This window comes from Pogona vitticeps, chromosome 3, assembly GCF_051106095.1.
Source record: "Pogona vitticeps strain Pit_001003342236 chromosome 3, PviZW2.1, whole genome shotgun sequence".
Taxonomy (NCBI): Eukaryota; Metazoa; Chordata; class Lepidosauria; order Squamata; family Agamidae; genus Pogona; species Pogona vitticeps.
The window spans coordinates 123,107,501-123,126,161 of record NC_135785.1 but is presented as its reverse complement, the minus strand read 5'-3'; the positions used below and the strand labels follow the sequence as shown (position 1 = coordinate 123,126,161).

At 40.8% G+C, this 18,661-nt stretch overlaps 1 protein-coding gene across 3 annotated transcripts in view; it reads right to left on the bottom strand.

Moving 5' to 3' along the window:
* EPSTI1 (epithelial stromal interaction 1) overlaps nucleotides 1–18,661 on the bottom strand; it is a 62,762-nt gene that overhangs the window by 19,283 nt on the left and 24,818 nt on the right. For all 3 annotated transcript variants that reach the window (XM_078390706.1, XM_020797026.3, XM_020797025.3), the window contains exons 6-7: nucleotides 15,693–15,766; nucleotides 1,266–1,359 (exon numbers count right to left, since the gene is read on the bottom strand). In XM_078390706.1, the coding sequence (XP_078246832.1) occupies nucleotides 1,266–1,359; nucleotides 15,693–15,766 (168 nt within the window). The remainder of the gene's footprint in view (nucleotides 1–1,265; nucleotides 1,360–15,692; nucleotides 15,767–18,661) is intronic.

Below are 18,661 nucleotides of genomic sequence, written 5' to 3'. Positions count from 1 at the left end.
ATTACAAAAGGTTGTGCATTAAAATAAACTGGATTTCCATATGGGAAGAAAAAAAAGTCCTGCAATTCAGTATGGATTTTGGGCAAGATGCTGGTAGGAGTCTGAGAATCACAACGGAAAGACATGATTAAATTCTGCTGAAGATTTGGGAGAGGGATGACTGCCTGCACCATGAACCACATGAAAGTTTCCCTCATGTCATCTTCAGCTTGCCCAGTCTGAGTTGCGATTTGAAGATGCCCTAGATCTGTAAATCAAGATCTTCTTACTCCAGAATGGGAGACCGGGGGTGGGGGGGGGGAAGTGTTTTTTGGTATTTCTGTTCTACAACCCTTTGTCTGCAGGCATAGAAAGGAAAAATAGAATAGTCCAACCATGAGCAAAAAAAAATAAGACTAAGTTAATACAGCATAGTTTTTGCACAAAGCAAATCAAAACAATAGGGATTGCATATGACTTGTGTTCTGTAGATTGCATCAAAGTGTAATCAGTTATTTGTGATTAGCTGGCAAAGATAAAGTATAAGAATCCAAGGAATAACTTGAAAACAGCTGAAGAAAATTGATGTTCAGGGATAGTTTTGTTTAATAGTTCAACAGCACATAGCTGCTGACAAGATCACTTTTTCTCAGTGGGAGTTCAAGAATCTATTAGCATTCATAGATCCTGAAGGAGAATGAAAGGGTAACATATACAGCCTCCAAATGGTATTTATGACTTTGAAGTGAGAATATTTTGATTTCTAAAGCCTATGTTTTGGAAGAGTTTCAAAATGCACACAGCTCAAGATTTAGCCATCAGTGCCAGAAACAATTTATGCTTTGCCAATCAATACTATATATTTTCCAAGTAGCAATATTTAGCAGGTTTGAGGATTTCATCTTAAAATATGGAAGTCAGGTTTGACCATTGAAATAAATTGCAAAAGAGTGCATTCACTTGAAAACTCAACATTTAACATTGAAAATAAAGCTTGATAATGTATAAATAAAAGTCATTGTTAATTCCAGGCCTATCTTTTCTTATTCACTGTGACAAAGTATCCTAAGCCTATAAAAGCTATTGTCTAATAAATTAAAGAGACCCAAATTACATTTACTTTGAGCGCCAGTATGAATGAATCTCCACAGTGAATAAGTAAAGGTGGATCAGTTTCATATTTATAATGCTGGTAGTTACTTAGCTGATAGCAGAAAACAAAAACAGGAACCTGCCATCTCTCTCACTCACTCACTCACAAAACCCTCAACTAAAAACAAACTTACCCAGGCTGTTGATTCCAGGCTACTGTGCTCTGTTTCACAGGATGTTCTTTCGGATGAGCCCCTGTCCAATCTACTCAAAAATTTAGTGGTTTGTCTGTGAAATGAACATAAACACAAATAGAGAGATGGGGAACAATACTTTTAATTTTACTCTGGTTTTTAGACATCCATCCTGGACTAGATATAAAAGTCACCAGAAGTGTTATGTCACAGAAAAAGCACTCACTATTGTAGCGTATTGCATTGCATCATACTGTACTGTACTCACACTGTATGCTGCCTTTCTTCACACAGGGGACACAGGACAGCGTGCAATCAGAGATGGGGGCTTTGTATTCATATACAAATAAGAAGCCCACTGGCACAGCTTGATGAACACCCACCCTAAGACCCCGCTAGACCACCTACCATGTGGCCAGTGATGCACATGGCCAGCATCATCTTCTGCGCTCCAATCACATATCAGTAGCTCAGCTGCTGCAGCCCCACCTCCCTGCTTGCACAGCCACTCCAGCAAAGGGGCAGGAGTATGATTCTCCTTGTTCAGCCGCAGAGCGGTTTGGGTGAGCAGGGAAGTGGGGCTCTGGAAGCCAAGCTACTGCTGTGATTGGGGTGCAAAAGATGATGCTGGCCACATGCATTGCGTAGGAAGTCATCCGGCAGGGTCTGGAGGTGGGTGTTCAGGCTGCCTGTACCAGTGGGCTTCATATTGCACGATAAACACAATTACAAACATAATAAGGAACAGTATTAAAACAATTAAACAACAATATTAAAATCCAATTTAGAAACTATTCAGCAGAAATAGCTTCCTTACTTTGGGTGAGTCAGTTAAAAAGCTGCCTAAAAAGGAAGGATGTGGCAACCCCAGACCTACTGGAGGATACCACACTTTCACTAAGCTGCCACCAACCATTCCCTGTAAGGAGTCACACAGACCAGGAATGGATTTTTAACAAACAAAGGAATAAGGTTTATTTAAATAACACACAGGGAAAATAAAATGATCAAGTGAATAAGATACAGTAACGTGGCTTAGTCTCAATCATACATACACCGGTTTGGTTCACACAGAACACCTTTAAATAAAGCACAGACCCTGAACCTATCAGTTCTGGCTACCCATACAGACACCTGAACCTATCAGGTAGGTACTGACTGACACACAGTAGTACCCTGTCTGACACACAGACTCCCACACCAGCTTCTTCTTCCAGCTTCTCCTAACTTCTCCACACAGGCTCCACATATATATACAGTACAGCCCCTCCTCCTGATGTCCCGCCTTCCACTCCCCATAGGATGGAACTTTCCCTCCAACCCATGACAGACAGGTAACATCAGTGCTGTATGTAACAGGTCTGTGCCTGCTAATGGAAGGACAAGACAGAGGATGGCAACCTGAGGAGGGGATTCCACAACTTGGGGCAGTCACTGAACATAAAACCGGTTTGCAGCCCCACCAAACCAAGCCTGTAAATGCAACAGGACCAAGAGAAAGGCCTCACACAGAAATCTATAACGCCACAGAGGCTCATATAAGGTGATATAGTTCTTTAGATAGCTTGAACTCAGCCTGTACAGAATGGTATAATAATGAGCACTTTGAATTGGGCCTGGAAATAACTAGCAGACAGTGAAGCTGTTGTACTGTATAAGGTATCTACACTATAAAGCATATCTCTGCAAAGTTCCTCTTTACAGAGATCTGCTTGTAGTCTCAAGATTAGACTACTGTAATGCGCCCTGTGTGGGGCTACCTTTGAGACTGATGCAGAAGCCTCAAATGGTGCAGAACGTGGAAGCTAGACTTCTCATTGGGATAAGAAAACATAAGCATATCTCCCCTACTTTGGCTGCCCTGCATTGGCTGCTCGTTCATTTCCACATTGATTTCAAAGTATTAATAATGACATATAAAGCCCTAAACAGTTTAGGACCTCAATATCTAGTGGAACACCTTCTTCCACCTAGGTAAAGGTAAAGGTTCCCCTTGACAATTTTTGTCCAGTTGTGTTCGACTCTAGGGGGCGTTACTCATCCCCATTTCTAAGCCATAGAGCCAGCGTTTGTCCGAAGACAATCTTCCGTGATCACATGGCCAGTGCGATTTAGACACGGAACGCTGTTACCTTCCCACCGAGGTGGTCCCTATTTATCTACTCGCATTTGCATGCTTTTGAACCGCTAGGTTGGCAGGAGCTGGGACAAGCAACGGGCGCTCACTCCGTCACGTGGATTTGATCTTACAGCTGAAGATCTACAGACCTTACAGCACAGAGGCTTCTGCAGTTTAACCCACAGTGCCACCACATCCCATTCTCCCACCTAGATCTACCCAAATCACTCATGGAGAGAAAGAACAAGAAACTGGGCCTTCTCGGCAGTGGCCCCTTGCCTCTGGAACAGTCTGCCTTCAGAAATATGTCCGGCTCCGACTTCCGGCTTGACGTCGCGACGAGACAGCAGCAGGAGGATAGAGCTCTGTCCTCTGGGCTGAATTCTGACCCGTTTTGGGACACAGTAGAGTGTCGGAACCACCCTGGAGGGGTGGTGAACTGGGGGAGAAAGCCTGTTGATCACGGGGGGTGGCGGCCACCTTGGTTCGATCCAGGAAACTCCCTAATCAGCCAATGGGCAGAAAAAAGCAGCTTTGGCTAGCTTCCAAGTCGCTGGCAGCCGTCCGAGAGAAGCAAGGAACAGCACCTGGCATCGCTATTTTTCCATCGGGTGAGAATTCTTTTGCAACTAATTGCCTACGTACCCCTACATATGGAAAAAAAGAATTGCTATCTTATCTCAGTAACTTTTTAAAGTGGCAGAAAATCTGGTGAGAGGGATAGCTGAAGAAAGTAACTTTTTTAAACTATACTTTAAGAATATTTACAACCTGGCGTTATAAGCTTAAGAGACCTTCCTGAAAATTAAGTGTGGACATTGTTTTGTCTATCTAAAGTGTTTGGAATGATTCCCAGAAGAGGTGGCCTTGGACATTCTGTTGTTGCTTAAGGCTGAAAAACTGTTTATCTCCTCATGAGCTTCTCTTTGCATTTGGCCGGAATTAACCCTAAAGTGGACTTTTCAAAAACTGTTCCTTGGGTCGAATTTGGTTAAACTCTACATAGCCAAAGCGGAACTCCTGAAATGACTCTGGAAATTTGGAATACAGTGGTGCCTCGCACAACGAGTGCCTCACACAACGATGAATTCACACAACGATGCCTTTTTCTGTTATATTTGCTGCCTCACACAGCGATGTTTCCTATGGGGGATTTTCACACAACGATCTCCCTTTTCGCTCCTGTAAAAGTGTCTTACAATGTTTGGACGCTGTTTTAAATGATTGCAATGGTTAGTCCACCTCCTGAAACCTATGCAAACTGATTTTGGTGTTGTTCCGATACTTCGTTAATTTATGATGATTTTTTGAATTTTCTCCATTGGAAACCATTGGATGGTCTGTCTAATGGTTTCCAATGGAAAAAACAAAAAATCATCATAAATTAACGAAGTGTCAGAACAACACCAAAATCAGTTTGCATAGGTTTCAGGAGGTGGACTAACCATTGCAATCATTTAAAACAGCTTCCAAACATTGTAAGACACTTTTACAGGAGTGAAAAGGGAGATCGGGAAAGGGCTCTTTGATCTCCGTTTGCCTTTTAAAGTTCTTCCCGATCTCCCTTTTCGCTCCTGTAAAAGTGTCTTACAATGTTTGGAAGCTGTTTTAAATGATTGCAATGGTTAGTCCACCTCCTGAAACCTATGCAAACTGATTTTGGTGTTGTTCTGACACTTCGCTAATTTATGATGATTTTTTTGTTTTTTTCCATTGGAAACCATTAGACAGACCATCCAATGGTTTCCAATGGAGAAAATTCAAAAAATCGTCATAAATTAACGAAGTGTCAGAACAACACCAAAATCAGTTTGCTTAGGTTTCAGGAGGTGGACTAACCATTGCAATCATTTAAAACAGCTTCCAAACATTGTAAGACACTTTTACAGGAGCGAAAAAGGACTTCGCAAAGGCATTGAAATGTATTGAGTCGGCTTCAATACATTCCAATATAGGAAACATTGTTTCACTCAACAATGTTTCCTATGGGGATTTTCACTGAACGATGGCAATCCGTTCCAATTGGAATGGATTAACCGGTTTTCAATGCATTCCTATGAGAAATGGTGTTTCACAGAACGATGTTTCACACAACGTTGATTTTTTTGGAACCAATTAACATCGTTGTGTGAGGCACCACTGTATCTGTTTATAAGCATCTAGGCAGCAGAAACAGAATGGCACAACAAGGACAATTTTGGAATGAAGTAAAATTTATGCTTCAACAAATATTAACGACCGTGACATCTCATTATGAAGAGGCAAAATTATCCAATCAACATCAGAAGGACTATAGTCCACAAGCAACTGAAAACAACAAGGAAGGAAATGGGAGTATGTATGCCAAACCAAGCAGCAGCTTGAGAAAGTTAATCTAAGAGAAACATCAGTCTTGGACCAGAGGAGAGTACCAAGGGAAGACAAAGGGAAAAAAACAGCAAAATTAACCAAAAAAAGCCTGGAAGACTCATTGAAGATAGACCAAGTACAAAAAATGGACATAAATCAGATCTACAAAATGGTTTTAGAGGACATGAAAGATGATAGCATGTTTAGAGATATAGCAGGGAATGAAAAAAGAGGAACCAGAGAGGGAATTACCTAGAAAGATTTAAAAAGGGAAAACAAGGAAGGGCCCCTTAATATTGGAAAACATGTTTATATTTATCATTTGGATTTGTAAAAGGGTATATTCTATATATTAAAAGGAGAACTAAATTGAAATAAGGGAGCCCGAATCAGGGTAAAGATGTAATATGGTGACTTAGGCAGATTAAACTAGATATAAAGCTGGGTCATGGATCTGGAACCACTTTCAATAAGAATGTTATTAGAAGATCTTGAGAACTTTATATGAGAGTAATATTATGATAGTAGCTATACTATATACTAAAATCTGTATATGAATGGTTTGAAAGAAGGTCGGAATTTGGGGGGGATAATCGTGAAGACACTGAGATGTAAAAAACAAATAATTGTAAGCAAGTATGTAACACGATGTCTGATAAGCACAAACAATGTAGATAGATTGGAAAATTAATAAAAAAATGTTTTTTTTAAAAAAGAAATATGTCTGGATCCCTCGCTGGGTGCTTTTAAGAGCAAACTTAAGACCTGGCTCTTGTGGCAGGCCTTCCCTCCCATCATCATCTAATCTATTTCTTGCTGTCTTCAATTATATTAATATTGTTGTTTTATTTTATATTGTTATTATTTTATGGATTGTTATTAGCCACTCAGAGTAGACTTCGGTCTAGATGGGCGGGGCATAAACAAACAAACAAACAAACAAAAACCAAAACTCCCGCAATGCCACCTTAAGTCGTCATGCTAATTTCCCCATGCTTTGTTGTAAAGCAGCCTTTCCAAGCTTTCCTCAGAAGCACAGGACTATAACTGTCATCATCACCAACCCCTAAACATGTTGTCATGAACAATACAGAAATGTTAGCTGTTCTCAAAATTAGTGACTGGACTACTACTAAGTAGTTTTGAAGCCAGACTTGTTATAATAATTTTACAATGACCTTACAATGATCCTAGAACTGCAGAGTTGGAAGGGACCCTATGGTTCATCAAGTCCAGATCCTGCCAAGGAAGCACAGTGAGTGGGGAATCAGACTCCCAACCTCTGATTTTGCAGCCAGGGACCTAAACCATTGAGTTATCCTGTAAATATTTTAAAATAGCTATTCTCAGTTTCTTCCTAGGTAAGGCAGACATTTGAAATTGTTCCACTAGTTTCATGATAGTTCAGACCTTGGCAGCTGAAACATCAAAGGTTTCCAGGGCCCTCCAAGAATTCTGGTTAAGAGACTGGGAAAATTATTTTGGACTTCCATTTCCACAGTACTCTAGCTAGCACTGTGACTGGGCATGCTGGCAGCTATGGGTTTTGGAAGCCATAATCCAAAAAGTAATTTTTCAAAGCTATCTTCTGGCTTTAGCACTCTTTAATGGCAATATACCTTAACTTGCCTCTTTTAATGGAGACCTCTGTCCTTTAATTAGATGCCAATCAAGTTGTATTAATTTCCTCAAGGTGTTAAAATAAGAATAGCCAAATTGGTTTTTAAAATTGCAAGGGCCAAGTACAAACAAACGACTTCATCAAGAAGTGAAGCAAAGATAACAGACCAGGAAGCATGCAACACTTGCTACAAAGAGGGAGGGAGCACTTCAGAGTAAATGGAGAGACCTCATGCCCAAGTCTTCACCGGCCAGAAGCAGTTCCTGCGTGCAGTGCTGGAGAGAAACACATTTACTCATAACACTGATATTGATTTGAGATTTTCAAAACCCAGATACTCACTGGGCAGCTTTTGCTATTATTTCATTTACTGAAACTGAAGGTTGAATTCAAATGATTGCAAAAGTTTCCCAAGAGTACTTAAGGAAAAGGAAGGTTACCCTAACGGCAGCCTCCTTGCTCCTCACCACCATATTATATCTTAAAATAGAACACTTCCTTCAGGTGCACTCTTATTTTAGTCAGGTCTTATTCTTCTTTGTAAACATTTCAAATATTGGGTAATCTCATCTTATTTTCCATGACAGCAATGGGCAGAATGAGATCAATAGGAATTTTCACAGCATCACCTTATTTCATTTCTCATTAACTTTTTCAATCAGCCATTTTTATTGCCAATACCTTAATGTTATTTCATGTCTCTTTCTTGGCTGGCTGGCATAGTTTCTCTGCTTGCCCGCCTTCCTTTTACACTAACCCATTAGTATGTTGCTCGAGGCAATTTCAAGCCTCAAGATTTCACTTATTTCAAAACAGTGGACATAAATCCCAGGAAAATTACAGCTCAGAGTATACTGCAGAGGTCTTGCCTCGCAACCCATCCTGGGCTCCCCATCTGCATGGCCAATCTGCTCCTATATTTTCAGCCAGCTTGAATGGGCAGATTGATGGGTACAATTAGAAAGCGTCCTCATAGGCATTAGAACTGCCTTCATTACCACACTCAAGAGGGGGTCTATAGAAGCCTCGTTTTCTGCCAGTTAGCTGAATACTTGACACTGGCCAAACAGGCATGAGCAATAGCAGAATGAAGCACAGCCACAAGCAATTTCAAAGAGGGCTGGGTTTTCTGGTTTTGTTTTTTGTTTTGTTTTGTCTTGGGTATGGCAAATGCTTCTGAGTCCTGTGACTGTGTCTTTGTGAGGGAGGGGCCATGATGTTGTCTGCCTTTAGCAAGACTATGTTTCCTTGTCTTCTATTTCAATGCAGGACCATCATATTCTGAAACTATAAAGTGGCTGTTTTAATAGGCAAACTTGAATTGCCCCTGCTCAATAGACACATCCTTCATGGCAAAACTCCTGCTGAAGATGAATTCTAAGCAGAATGTAAAACGGAGTCAGCAGCTGCACTGTTCTTAGCATTATGGAATCATAGAATAGTGAAGTTGGGAGGGGCCTATAAGGCCTGCTCAATGCGGGAATACAAATCAAAAGACTGAAACATGCTGCCTCCAGCTGCACCTGAAAGGAACAGCTCAACCACATTTAGTATCTCTCACATTAAAAAAAAAAGGGGGAGGGGAAGACTTGCATTATCCCACAGAGTAGAAGGTGATGCTCCCGTCTGGGACACATCCACATCACTGAGATTGCTTTGAGCCACAGTGGTCATCGTACGATTCTTCAGATGCTATTGGACAATAACTCCAATGGGCCAAAGTCAGCACAGCCAATGGTGGAGGATTATGGAAGCTCCAGGGCAACAATCTCTGAAGGGCAACATGTTGCCTCCCACATTTTGAACAATAATTTCATTCAAGACAAGTACATCAGTAACCTCAATGAAGTACGTACAGTGGTGCCTCGCACAGCAAGGTTAATCCATTCCAGATTAACCCTCGCTGTGTGAAAGCATCGCTGTACGGATCAAAAAAAGCCATTGGAACGCATTAAACAGCGTTTAATGCGTTCCAAATGGTCAAAAACGCACCGTACAGCGATGCTTTTCCGGGTCCGGCAGCCATTTTCGCGTGCTCGGTAAGTGAGGGGAGGGTGCGAAAACGCTGTGCGCAGCCATTTTGGCTGTTCCGGCGGCCATTTTGGACCCGCCAAACAGCTGATCGGCGGGGCGCAAAGCGAAGGTCGGTAAGCGAACCGCTTACCGACCTTCGCTCTGCGATTTTCGCCCTATGCGGGCACCGTTTTGCAATCGCCTTTGCGATAGCAAAACTGTCCTCGTAGAGCAGCTTCATCGCTCTACGAGGCGCCCATTGTGCGAGGCACCACTGTATAAGGACAAGCACAGCTAAAGTATTCGTGAAGGCTTTCACGGCCGGGATCTAATGGCTGTTGTGGGTTTTCTGGGCTCTTTGGACGTGTTCTGAAGGTTGTTCTTTCTAACGTTTCGCCAGTCTCTGTGGCAGTCATCTTCAGAGGACTTGACAGCACACAACTGTTGCTGTTGTTGCTGTTCTGGTTCCAAATCAGGACAGCAACTGTTAAATCAAGCAAGTACTATCTCACCCTCCTTATTTCAAACATTTCAAGCTATTCATTTCCCTTCCCTTCAAGAAGCATGACTGTAGTAGATGTCATTTGTGGAGTATCAAAAATACAAGCCACTAGATAATTAACTGCATTTGAAGCATTGCTACTAGCCTCAGAAAATATCCGGGGGGGGGGGGGGGCTGGCTTCAAAATTTTATGAAATACTGTACTAATTGAATCCCACTATGGCTGTAAATTAGGTGTGAAAATGGCTTGGGAAAGCAATTTGGGAACAACTATATCTGATGTAAAATGGCAGGCTCTATGGAACAAAGCTCCTCTCATATCAATGTCCTCAAAATTTAAGGAGCATTCTATAAAGCCTCTGCACAGGTGGCATTTTATAATAATAATAATAATAATAATAATAATAATAATAATAATAATAATAATAATAATAATAATAATAATAATAATAATAATAATAATAATAATAATAATAATAATATAATTTATTGTCATTGTAAGTATATACACAGTATATCATACAACGAAATTCACAGACACCCAGAGACCAGACACATGCACACACATAACATTCCCCACAACACTCCCCACCCACTAGAAATCCCCCACTAAAAATACAAACATCTACACCTCAGGCCAAGTAACACAGTCCAACTAATTATTCACTACTGGTGGTCTTTAAGCTCATTATTAATTGCAATTATAGCTCTAGGATAAAAACTATTTAGAAAACGTGTGGTCCGAGTCTTAATTGTTCTATATCTTCTGCCAGACGGTAACAGTTCAAAAAAGTTATAAGCAGGATGGGAAGAGTCTCTCAGGATGCTGTGTGACTTCCTCAGACAGCGGGATGTGAAGATGTCATCCAGGGTTGGTAGCTGGAGCCCGATGATATTCTGGGCAATTTTAATGGTTCTCTGTAGAGCTTTTTTGTCCGCTACAGAGCTACTCCCAAACCATGCCAGAATGCCATAAGTTAGGACACTCTCAATGGTGCTACGGTAGTAGGACAGAAGTAAATGCTGTGATAAATTTAACTTCCCGAGCATTCTCAGGAAATACAGCCTCTTCTGTGCCTTCTTTATTAGCATGTTGGCATTTATAGTCCATGAGAGGTCCTCTGAGATGTAAGTGCCCAGAAATTTAAAACTACCAACTCTCTCCACTTCCTCACCGTTTATGTACAGTGGTAAATGTACATTTCTCTTCCTCCTAAAATCAATTATGAGTTCTTTAGTTTTTTTGATGTTAAGTGTGAGATGATTTTCTTTACACCATAGTATCAATCTTTGTACTTCCTTTCTATAAGCAGACTCATTGTTCTTATTTATGAGTCCCACCACTGTTGTATCATCCGCAAATTTAATAATTGCATTGGTGTTATATAGTGGGGTGCAATCATGTGTGTACAGGGAATAGAGGAAGGGACTTAGCACGCAGCCCTGGGGAGCTCCTGTACTTAGTACCAGGGTAGAAGAATGGTGGGATCCCATCCTTACTGACTGTGGCCTATCTGTCAGAAAATCCTTTATCCACATGCAGATCTCCTGAGGTAATCCCAGGTTGATCATTTTTAAAAACAACCTATTTGGTAGAATGGTGTTAAAAGCAGAGCTATAATCCACAAACAACAGCCTCGCATAAGTTCCCTGTTGTTCTAAGTGGCTCAATACAGTATGGAGTACGATGGACACAGCATCATCAGTAGATCTATTTCTCCTGTATGCAAATTGCCATGGATCCAAAGAAGGTGGAAGACTAGCCTTAATGTAATCCAGCACCAATCTCTCAAAACATTTCATAATAACAGATGTTAAAGCTACTGGTCTATAATCATTGGGAGATACCACAGCTGACTGCTTCGGGACTGGCACTATAATAGATGTCTTCAGGCAAGTGGGGACAGAACACTGCAACAAGGATAGATTGAAAATATCCGTAAAAACTCCAGCTAATTCTGCAGCACAGCCCCTAACCACTCGTCCCATGATTCCATCTGGTCCAGCTGCCTTTCGAATATTAATATTCTGGAAAGCGTGTCTCACATCTGAAATCTGCAGTACTAGTGGTTGTCTGTCGATGGTAGATTCTAGTGATGTATTATGGACAGTAGGTGCTGGAATAATGGTTGTTCCTGTTTCCACCTCAAAACGGCTGAAAAATTGATTTAACTGCTCAGCCAAAAAATCACTGCTGCTACACAGACTGTTTTTGTTACTCTGCCCCGTGATTTGTCGTAGGCCATGCCATACTCGACGAGTGTCAGAACTCTCAAGGTGTTGTTCAATTCTCTGGCTGTACATAGCTTTGGCATCCCTAATGCCCCTTTTCAGTTTAGCTCTGGCCTCTCTATACTGTAGTTCATCACCAGAATGAAAAGCAGTATTTCTGGCTTTTAATAAAAGGCGCACTTCTCTATTTAGCCAAGGCTTGTTGTTAGAAAACACTCGTACTTGTCTTGTAGTAGCAATAACATCGATGCAGCTTTTGATATAAAACAGTACTGTCGAGGCATAAGTATCAACATTGTCCTCCTTTATAGCACTCCAGTTAAGTTATATCAATAATGAAGTCAGTTCAACCTGTTGGAGAAAATGTGGAAATATTGGTATGTACCTTCTTATGTGGTGGGCATTCCCTCCAATTGTTCTGGTCCACAGAAATAGAATTAATCACAATTGGGGAGGGGGAGAAATGGAAGGTTGCCAGATCTAGGTTGCCTGTCTTATTTTCAGGCAATATCCAACAGCTAATTTGTAAACAATTTTTAAAAATAAAATGTATTGTAGCACATTTGGAAATTGCCACAAAATGGAAGGGAACTGCTAATTTATCTTTATATTCATGGAGTAATAGAATGCATATTGGGGCAAAAAATCAAAACTTTATCAGCTAATGGGTTCTGAGCTGTCTGTGATGGATCAGGGAAGAGACCTTGGTGTGCTGGTGGACAGCTCGATGAAAGTGTCAACCCAGTGTGTGGTGGCAATGAAGAAGGCCAATTCCATGCTAGGTATTATAAAAATGGCGATTGAAAATAGAACCACCAACTTTATAATGCCATTGTACAAAACACTGGTAAGGCCACACCTGGAGCATTGTGTACAGTTCTGGTTGCCACACCTCAAAACAGAGATAGTGGAACTGGAAAAGGTCCAGAAGAGAGTGACTAAAATGATGACTGGGCTGGTGAACCTCCTTTATGAGGAAAGGTTATAGCATTTGGGGCTCTTTAGCCTAGAGAAAAGACGCCTGAGAGGGGACATGATTGAGATGGATAAAATTATGCAGGAGATGGATAAAGTGGATAGAGGGAACCTTATTTCCCTCTCACGCAATACCAGAATCAGGAGACATCCACTCCAATTGAGTCTTAGGAGAGTGAGAACAGACAAAAGAAAATATTTCTTTACCCAGTATGCTGTTAGTCTGTGGAACTCCTTGGCACAGGATGTGGTGATGGCATCTGGCCTAGATGCCTTTAAAAGGGGGTTGGACAGATTCCTGGGGGGAAAGTTCATCGCAGGTTACAAGCCATTATGGGGGTGCATAATGTCCAGTCCTAAAAGGAAGGTACTTCAAAATGCCAGATGCAGGGGAGGGGTATCAGGAGACAGGGATCTAGTTGTCTCATGTGCTCCCAGAGGCTTCTGGTGGGGCCACTGTGAGATACAGGAAGCTGGACTAGATGGGCCTGATCCAACAGGACTCTTTTTATGTTCTTATGTTCTAATATGGCTCTAATGAAAAAATGAACATACCATTTCAAATTACGTAAACAATCACACTCCCAAGATCATTTTTTCAAGATGTGGCTTTCTTTTATTTATTATATAAGAATAGCAAGACTTATTTTCAACCAGCCTCCCATGTCAATCTTTGCTGCAATATTCTAATCTGATACAGATTATAATGCTATGAAGGTACTATTTCAGATTATACATTTCTAGTGAAAGAACTGTACTGTTACTTTGTTGTTTTTTCCAAGTTTTTTCAATAAAGATTAAAAACATTTTTTTAAAAAACATTATTTGTTAGTCTGCTTCAGGCAGCAGGTTTCTTGGGCCAGTCCTGACTGAGAGGTAACTAGCAACTGAATCACTTATTCCTAAGGGACTTTTAAAAAATTAAAATGCTTCTTTCCATCTCAAACACTTTCTGATTTATCACCCTAATCAAATAGATATATGATTAAAATAAAGTGATTCATGTTTAGGGGATGACATTTCTTGTTTTATGGAATTTTTAATAGAGAACATTCTGCCATCATCAGGTTTATAATAGGGTTTCATCACCAGGAGCGAGCTTCTGGTCTGAGATTGCTCTAGAATGTTCTCTCTGGAAGCTTTCCTAACTTTATAGTGATAACTTAATTTCTTTTAATGTTTAATGTGTGATTGCAATGAAAGGGAAAAATCCTTGTTGCATAACTGTGCCAGTGTAACCTGGATTGGGCACTAGAAACATTTAACTAAAGCTAACTGAAACCTTCCTGTACCCCCCCCCCCGGCCACCCATTTGGGGTTCCAAGGCTCTCTAGGGCTCCTTTAGGCCTGGGAGCTTCAGGATGTGGAGGGTGGGAGCTTTGCATGGTAAAACAAATTGCCACTGTTGGGACTGAGACTTTATGTGGTGATCCAGCAGTGATCACTGACTTCTAAAAGCTCCTGCCCCTAGCATCCCCAGACTCCCAAAGTCTTTCCCAGGTTAAAAGGGAGCACTAGGGGGTCTTGGAACCTGAAACGAGAGAATAAGAAGCTTTGTAGTCATTTTAATCAAAAATTTCCAGCATATGATTCAGGTTAAACTGGTGCAAAGGTACACTAACGCCTGCTTCCACCAATGTCTACCCGGATCACCTGCACGAGCCAGGAGGTGAGGCTGAGGAGCCTGACGCTGAGAGAGGCCTGGAAGGAGAAGACACAAAATCGGGCCTTCTCGGCAGTGGCTCCTCGCCTCTGGAACAATCTCCCTCCAGAGATTCGCGCGGCCCCTACACTGGGCATCTTTAAAACCCAATTAAAAACATGGTTGTTTATCCAGGCCTTCCCTCCAGCCAATTCTTGACTTTCCCTTACTTTTTCTATTTTTATTTTATTGCAGTCGCTTTGTATTATTATGTATTTGACAGTGTTTTTACTTTCTGATTTTATATTGGAATCCGCCTAGAGTGGACCGTTGGTCCAGATAGGCAGGATAAAAATCAAATAAATAAATAAATATAAATAAATAAACTAACAGGATTTTGTCCAAGGATATAGCATTTCTATTTTAGAGCACTGGAAAAATTCTGCTTCAAATGTAAGAATAATGTTTTGCTCCCTACTTTAAGTAATCCTTGAAAATAATGGATTGAAATAATGCCACGGCCAAATAATTATAGAAGACAGACTAATACAGACCATTCCCAATTACGCTAGGAAAATTAAGTACTCTATCCATTCTAAACATATCAAGAGCCTTCGTATGCATTTCCAGATTTGTACAAGAGCATGTATACAAATTTCAGCCTCACATGTTACCTTGCAAAACCTCTTTTGTGGCAGCATAGTAAAATCAAGAACATAACTAATATGAGAAGAAAAGGCTCAGCCAAGAGGCAAAACGTCTCACTTGTACCACCTGGGACATGATCAGGCAAAAGGAAAATGGGGGCAGTTGTTGAGTGACAGTAGAGTTGCTGGAGACCAGAAAGCCACGTGTGAGGATGAAGGGATAGAGTTAGCTTATCAGGAATGGATGGTAGACATCTGTGCGAGGAATCAAACACACCATCTTTCGAATTTTAGTATCTATCTCTTTTAAGTTCAGGCTCAACTTACAAATAGTGATCTTCCTCAAGCATCTGCTGTCTTTGCTGTTCTTGCTGCCTTTCTTTTTCTTCAAGTCTATTGGCCTAGAATGTTGAAGCATCAAAGCAACATATTATCTTTAAAGATTATAAAAGGTAAAGTCTGCCTGAAGCTAAGCACACATTCTGGGGCCCTTGAAGGTATAAGATCACCATTTAAGCTTATTCTATATAGCCACAGATTTCAAAGGATGACAGGTATAACCTGCTTTATTAATACATCTTGTGCATTTCTTATTTTAACCCTGCTCTTGCTCTCAAGGCTTCAGAGTGATATGTGTGGTTTCTTCTAACTTCCATTTTATCTTGGAAACAAACTAATGATGCAAGCAAGGATGAGGGTCAAAATATACATTCAGATCTAGGACTTACTATTATACTATACTCGGGCTTGTGCAGGCTTGTTCAATTCCCCTTTCCATTCCTCCTGTAATAGGAGAACATCTGGAAATCTACACTTGCCCATTCCTGTCTTAAACCACAGTGAGAATCACCTACATTCTGCTAATATCTAGGCATCATGATGAGTCATGGTTAGACCTTCAGATGTCCTCTTTGTACCATATCATAGGAGATGGGAGGCTTGCAAAGCTTTATACTTGTGGATGTAACAGTAAACTATGGTTTAGAATTAAATATGAATAAGACTTTAATGGATTAATGTAATGCTTTGAAAAAGGGAAGGAGATGTTTCCATTGAGACAATTACATCACCTACAACAATGAAATAGTGTTAATTTGTGTGCATGCATATACACCCAGAGCCTAGAAATATTACTGGAAAAGCATTTTTCCCCCAAAGTGACTCACTGGATGCTACTTTTGTAATCAGCAATATTACTCATTAATAGCACATTACAGTGGTGCCTCGCTTAACGAGTGCCTTGTTTAGCGATGAATTCGCATAACGATGGGTTTTTAAAGAAAATAATATGCACCACTTAACGATGTTTCCTATGGGCAATTTTCGCTTAGCGAAGTTTGGGACCATGCTTCGCATAGCGAATGCGTTTTTTGGTCCTCTGCTTCACATAGCGATGTTTGTTTTTTCATTTTAAAATGTGTCTTAAAATGGTCAAAAACGGTTCTAAATGCTTGGATTCGTTAGAGCACCTTCTAAAACAGGTGCAAACTTAATTTGGCTTTGATCTGACTTTTCGTTAATTTTTGCTGAATTTTTTTCTCCCCCATAGGAAACAATGGAGCTGTCAAAATTTGACAGCTCCATTGTTTCCTATGGGGGAGAAATAAATTCACAAAAAATTAACAGAATGTCAGCAACTGTTTTAAATGCTTGGGTTCATTAGCGGACCTTCTAAATCGTGTGCAAGCTAAGTTTGGCTTTGTTCTGAGTCTTTGTTAATTTTATGTGAATTTTTTCCTCCCCCATAGGAAATAATGAAGCTGTCAAATTTTGACAGCTGTCAAAAGTTGGTGGGGGAGAAAAAAATTCAGCAAAAATTAACAAAAAGTCAGATCAAAGCCAAATTAAGTTTGCACCCGTTTTAGAAGGTGCAGAAGCTATTCCACGCATTTAAAACCGTTTTTGACCCTTTTATGACACACTTAAATTTGCAAAAATTGACTTCGCTAAACCATTGAAAAGCATTGAAAAGGCTTCAATGCATTCCAATGGGGGAAACATTGTATCGCATAATGATGTTTCCAATGGGTTTTTACGCTTAAGGACGGTAATCCGTTCCTATTGGAACAGATTAACCGGTTTTCAATGCATCTCTATGGGAAAACGTGTTTCGCATAACAATGTTTCCCATAGCGATGCTTTTTTTGGAACCAATTAACATCGTTATGTGAGGCACCACTGTACTAACATTTAACTTTCAGTTGATTGAAAACTTTCTACAATGTGTTCAAATCAGCCCAAAGAACTGTCGCACAAATATTTTCAAATGATAAAATGTTATGCATAACACAATATGAACATTTATTGAGACAAAAGGAAAATATTGCCCCATTTAAAAAAAAAAGATGAGTAGCAATATTATTTTGAAATGCATTACTTCCATGTAGGCACCCATCTCAATAAGAGTGAAGGAGAGAAGCTATCCCATCCCAGGTGTGTCTATCTTAGAAGGTGGTTACATTGATAATAAACCCCTATTTAATTCAGGTGTACGCTCTTTTGAATTGCTGTAAAAATGGGCGAATACACGATGCATGAGTAATAGTGGATTAATTTGATGGGGGAAAGTACTTTTTGAAGAGGAAGGGAGTTTTTTTAATCCTCTGCCAGAAGTCTGTTTATTTTAATGTGGATGTGGAATTGACGCATTTGAATTGATTCCCCCTATGTGAATGCCTAATCGGTCACTTGCCCCTGTTGTTGTGTTAAAAGCAGGGGGTGGGGGAGAAACTTAGCTGCCAAGCAGCCTCCAGGAGCGCCCCACCACTCACTTGCTCACCCAAATGTTCTTCCAGTCCTGAGGTGGAAGGATGGATAAGGCAAGATCAACCCAAGCAGGCGTCTCTTCACTAAGCCCACGCACAAACCCTGGAACTAGCGGCTGAACAACATAACATTACCATTTCTCTCTTCCCCCTCCATCCATCCAGTTTCAGCTTCTGTCTCCTCTGTCCCATCTCTCTCTCTCTCTCTCTCTCTCTCTCTGTGTGTCTTGTTTGCACATACGCAGCGTGTGTCAGCTGCCCATCACCATCAGGCTCTCCTGCTTGCGTCAGCAGTCACAAGGCACCACGGTGCACACGAAGGCTTTTCTAGCTTCAGTTTGCTCAGCTGTTTCCTACTGCACTTCCCTCCTCCAGAGGCATATACACACATGCCCGCCCTGCCGCTTCTCTGTATTCCAGCCTTAGCTTGGAGAGAAAGCATGCATGTTTGACAAGGGTGTCTCTTTAAAAATACTGGATTAAATGTTTGTTTCAAGGGAGTGCAAATTGTGATTCAAACACCACATGATA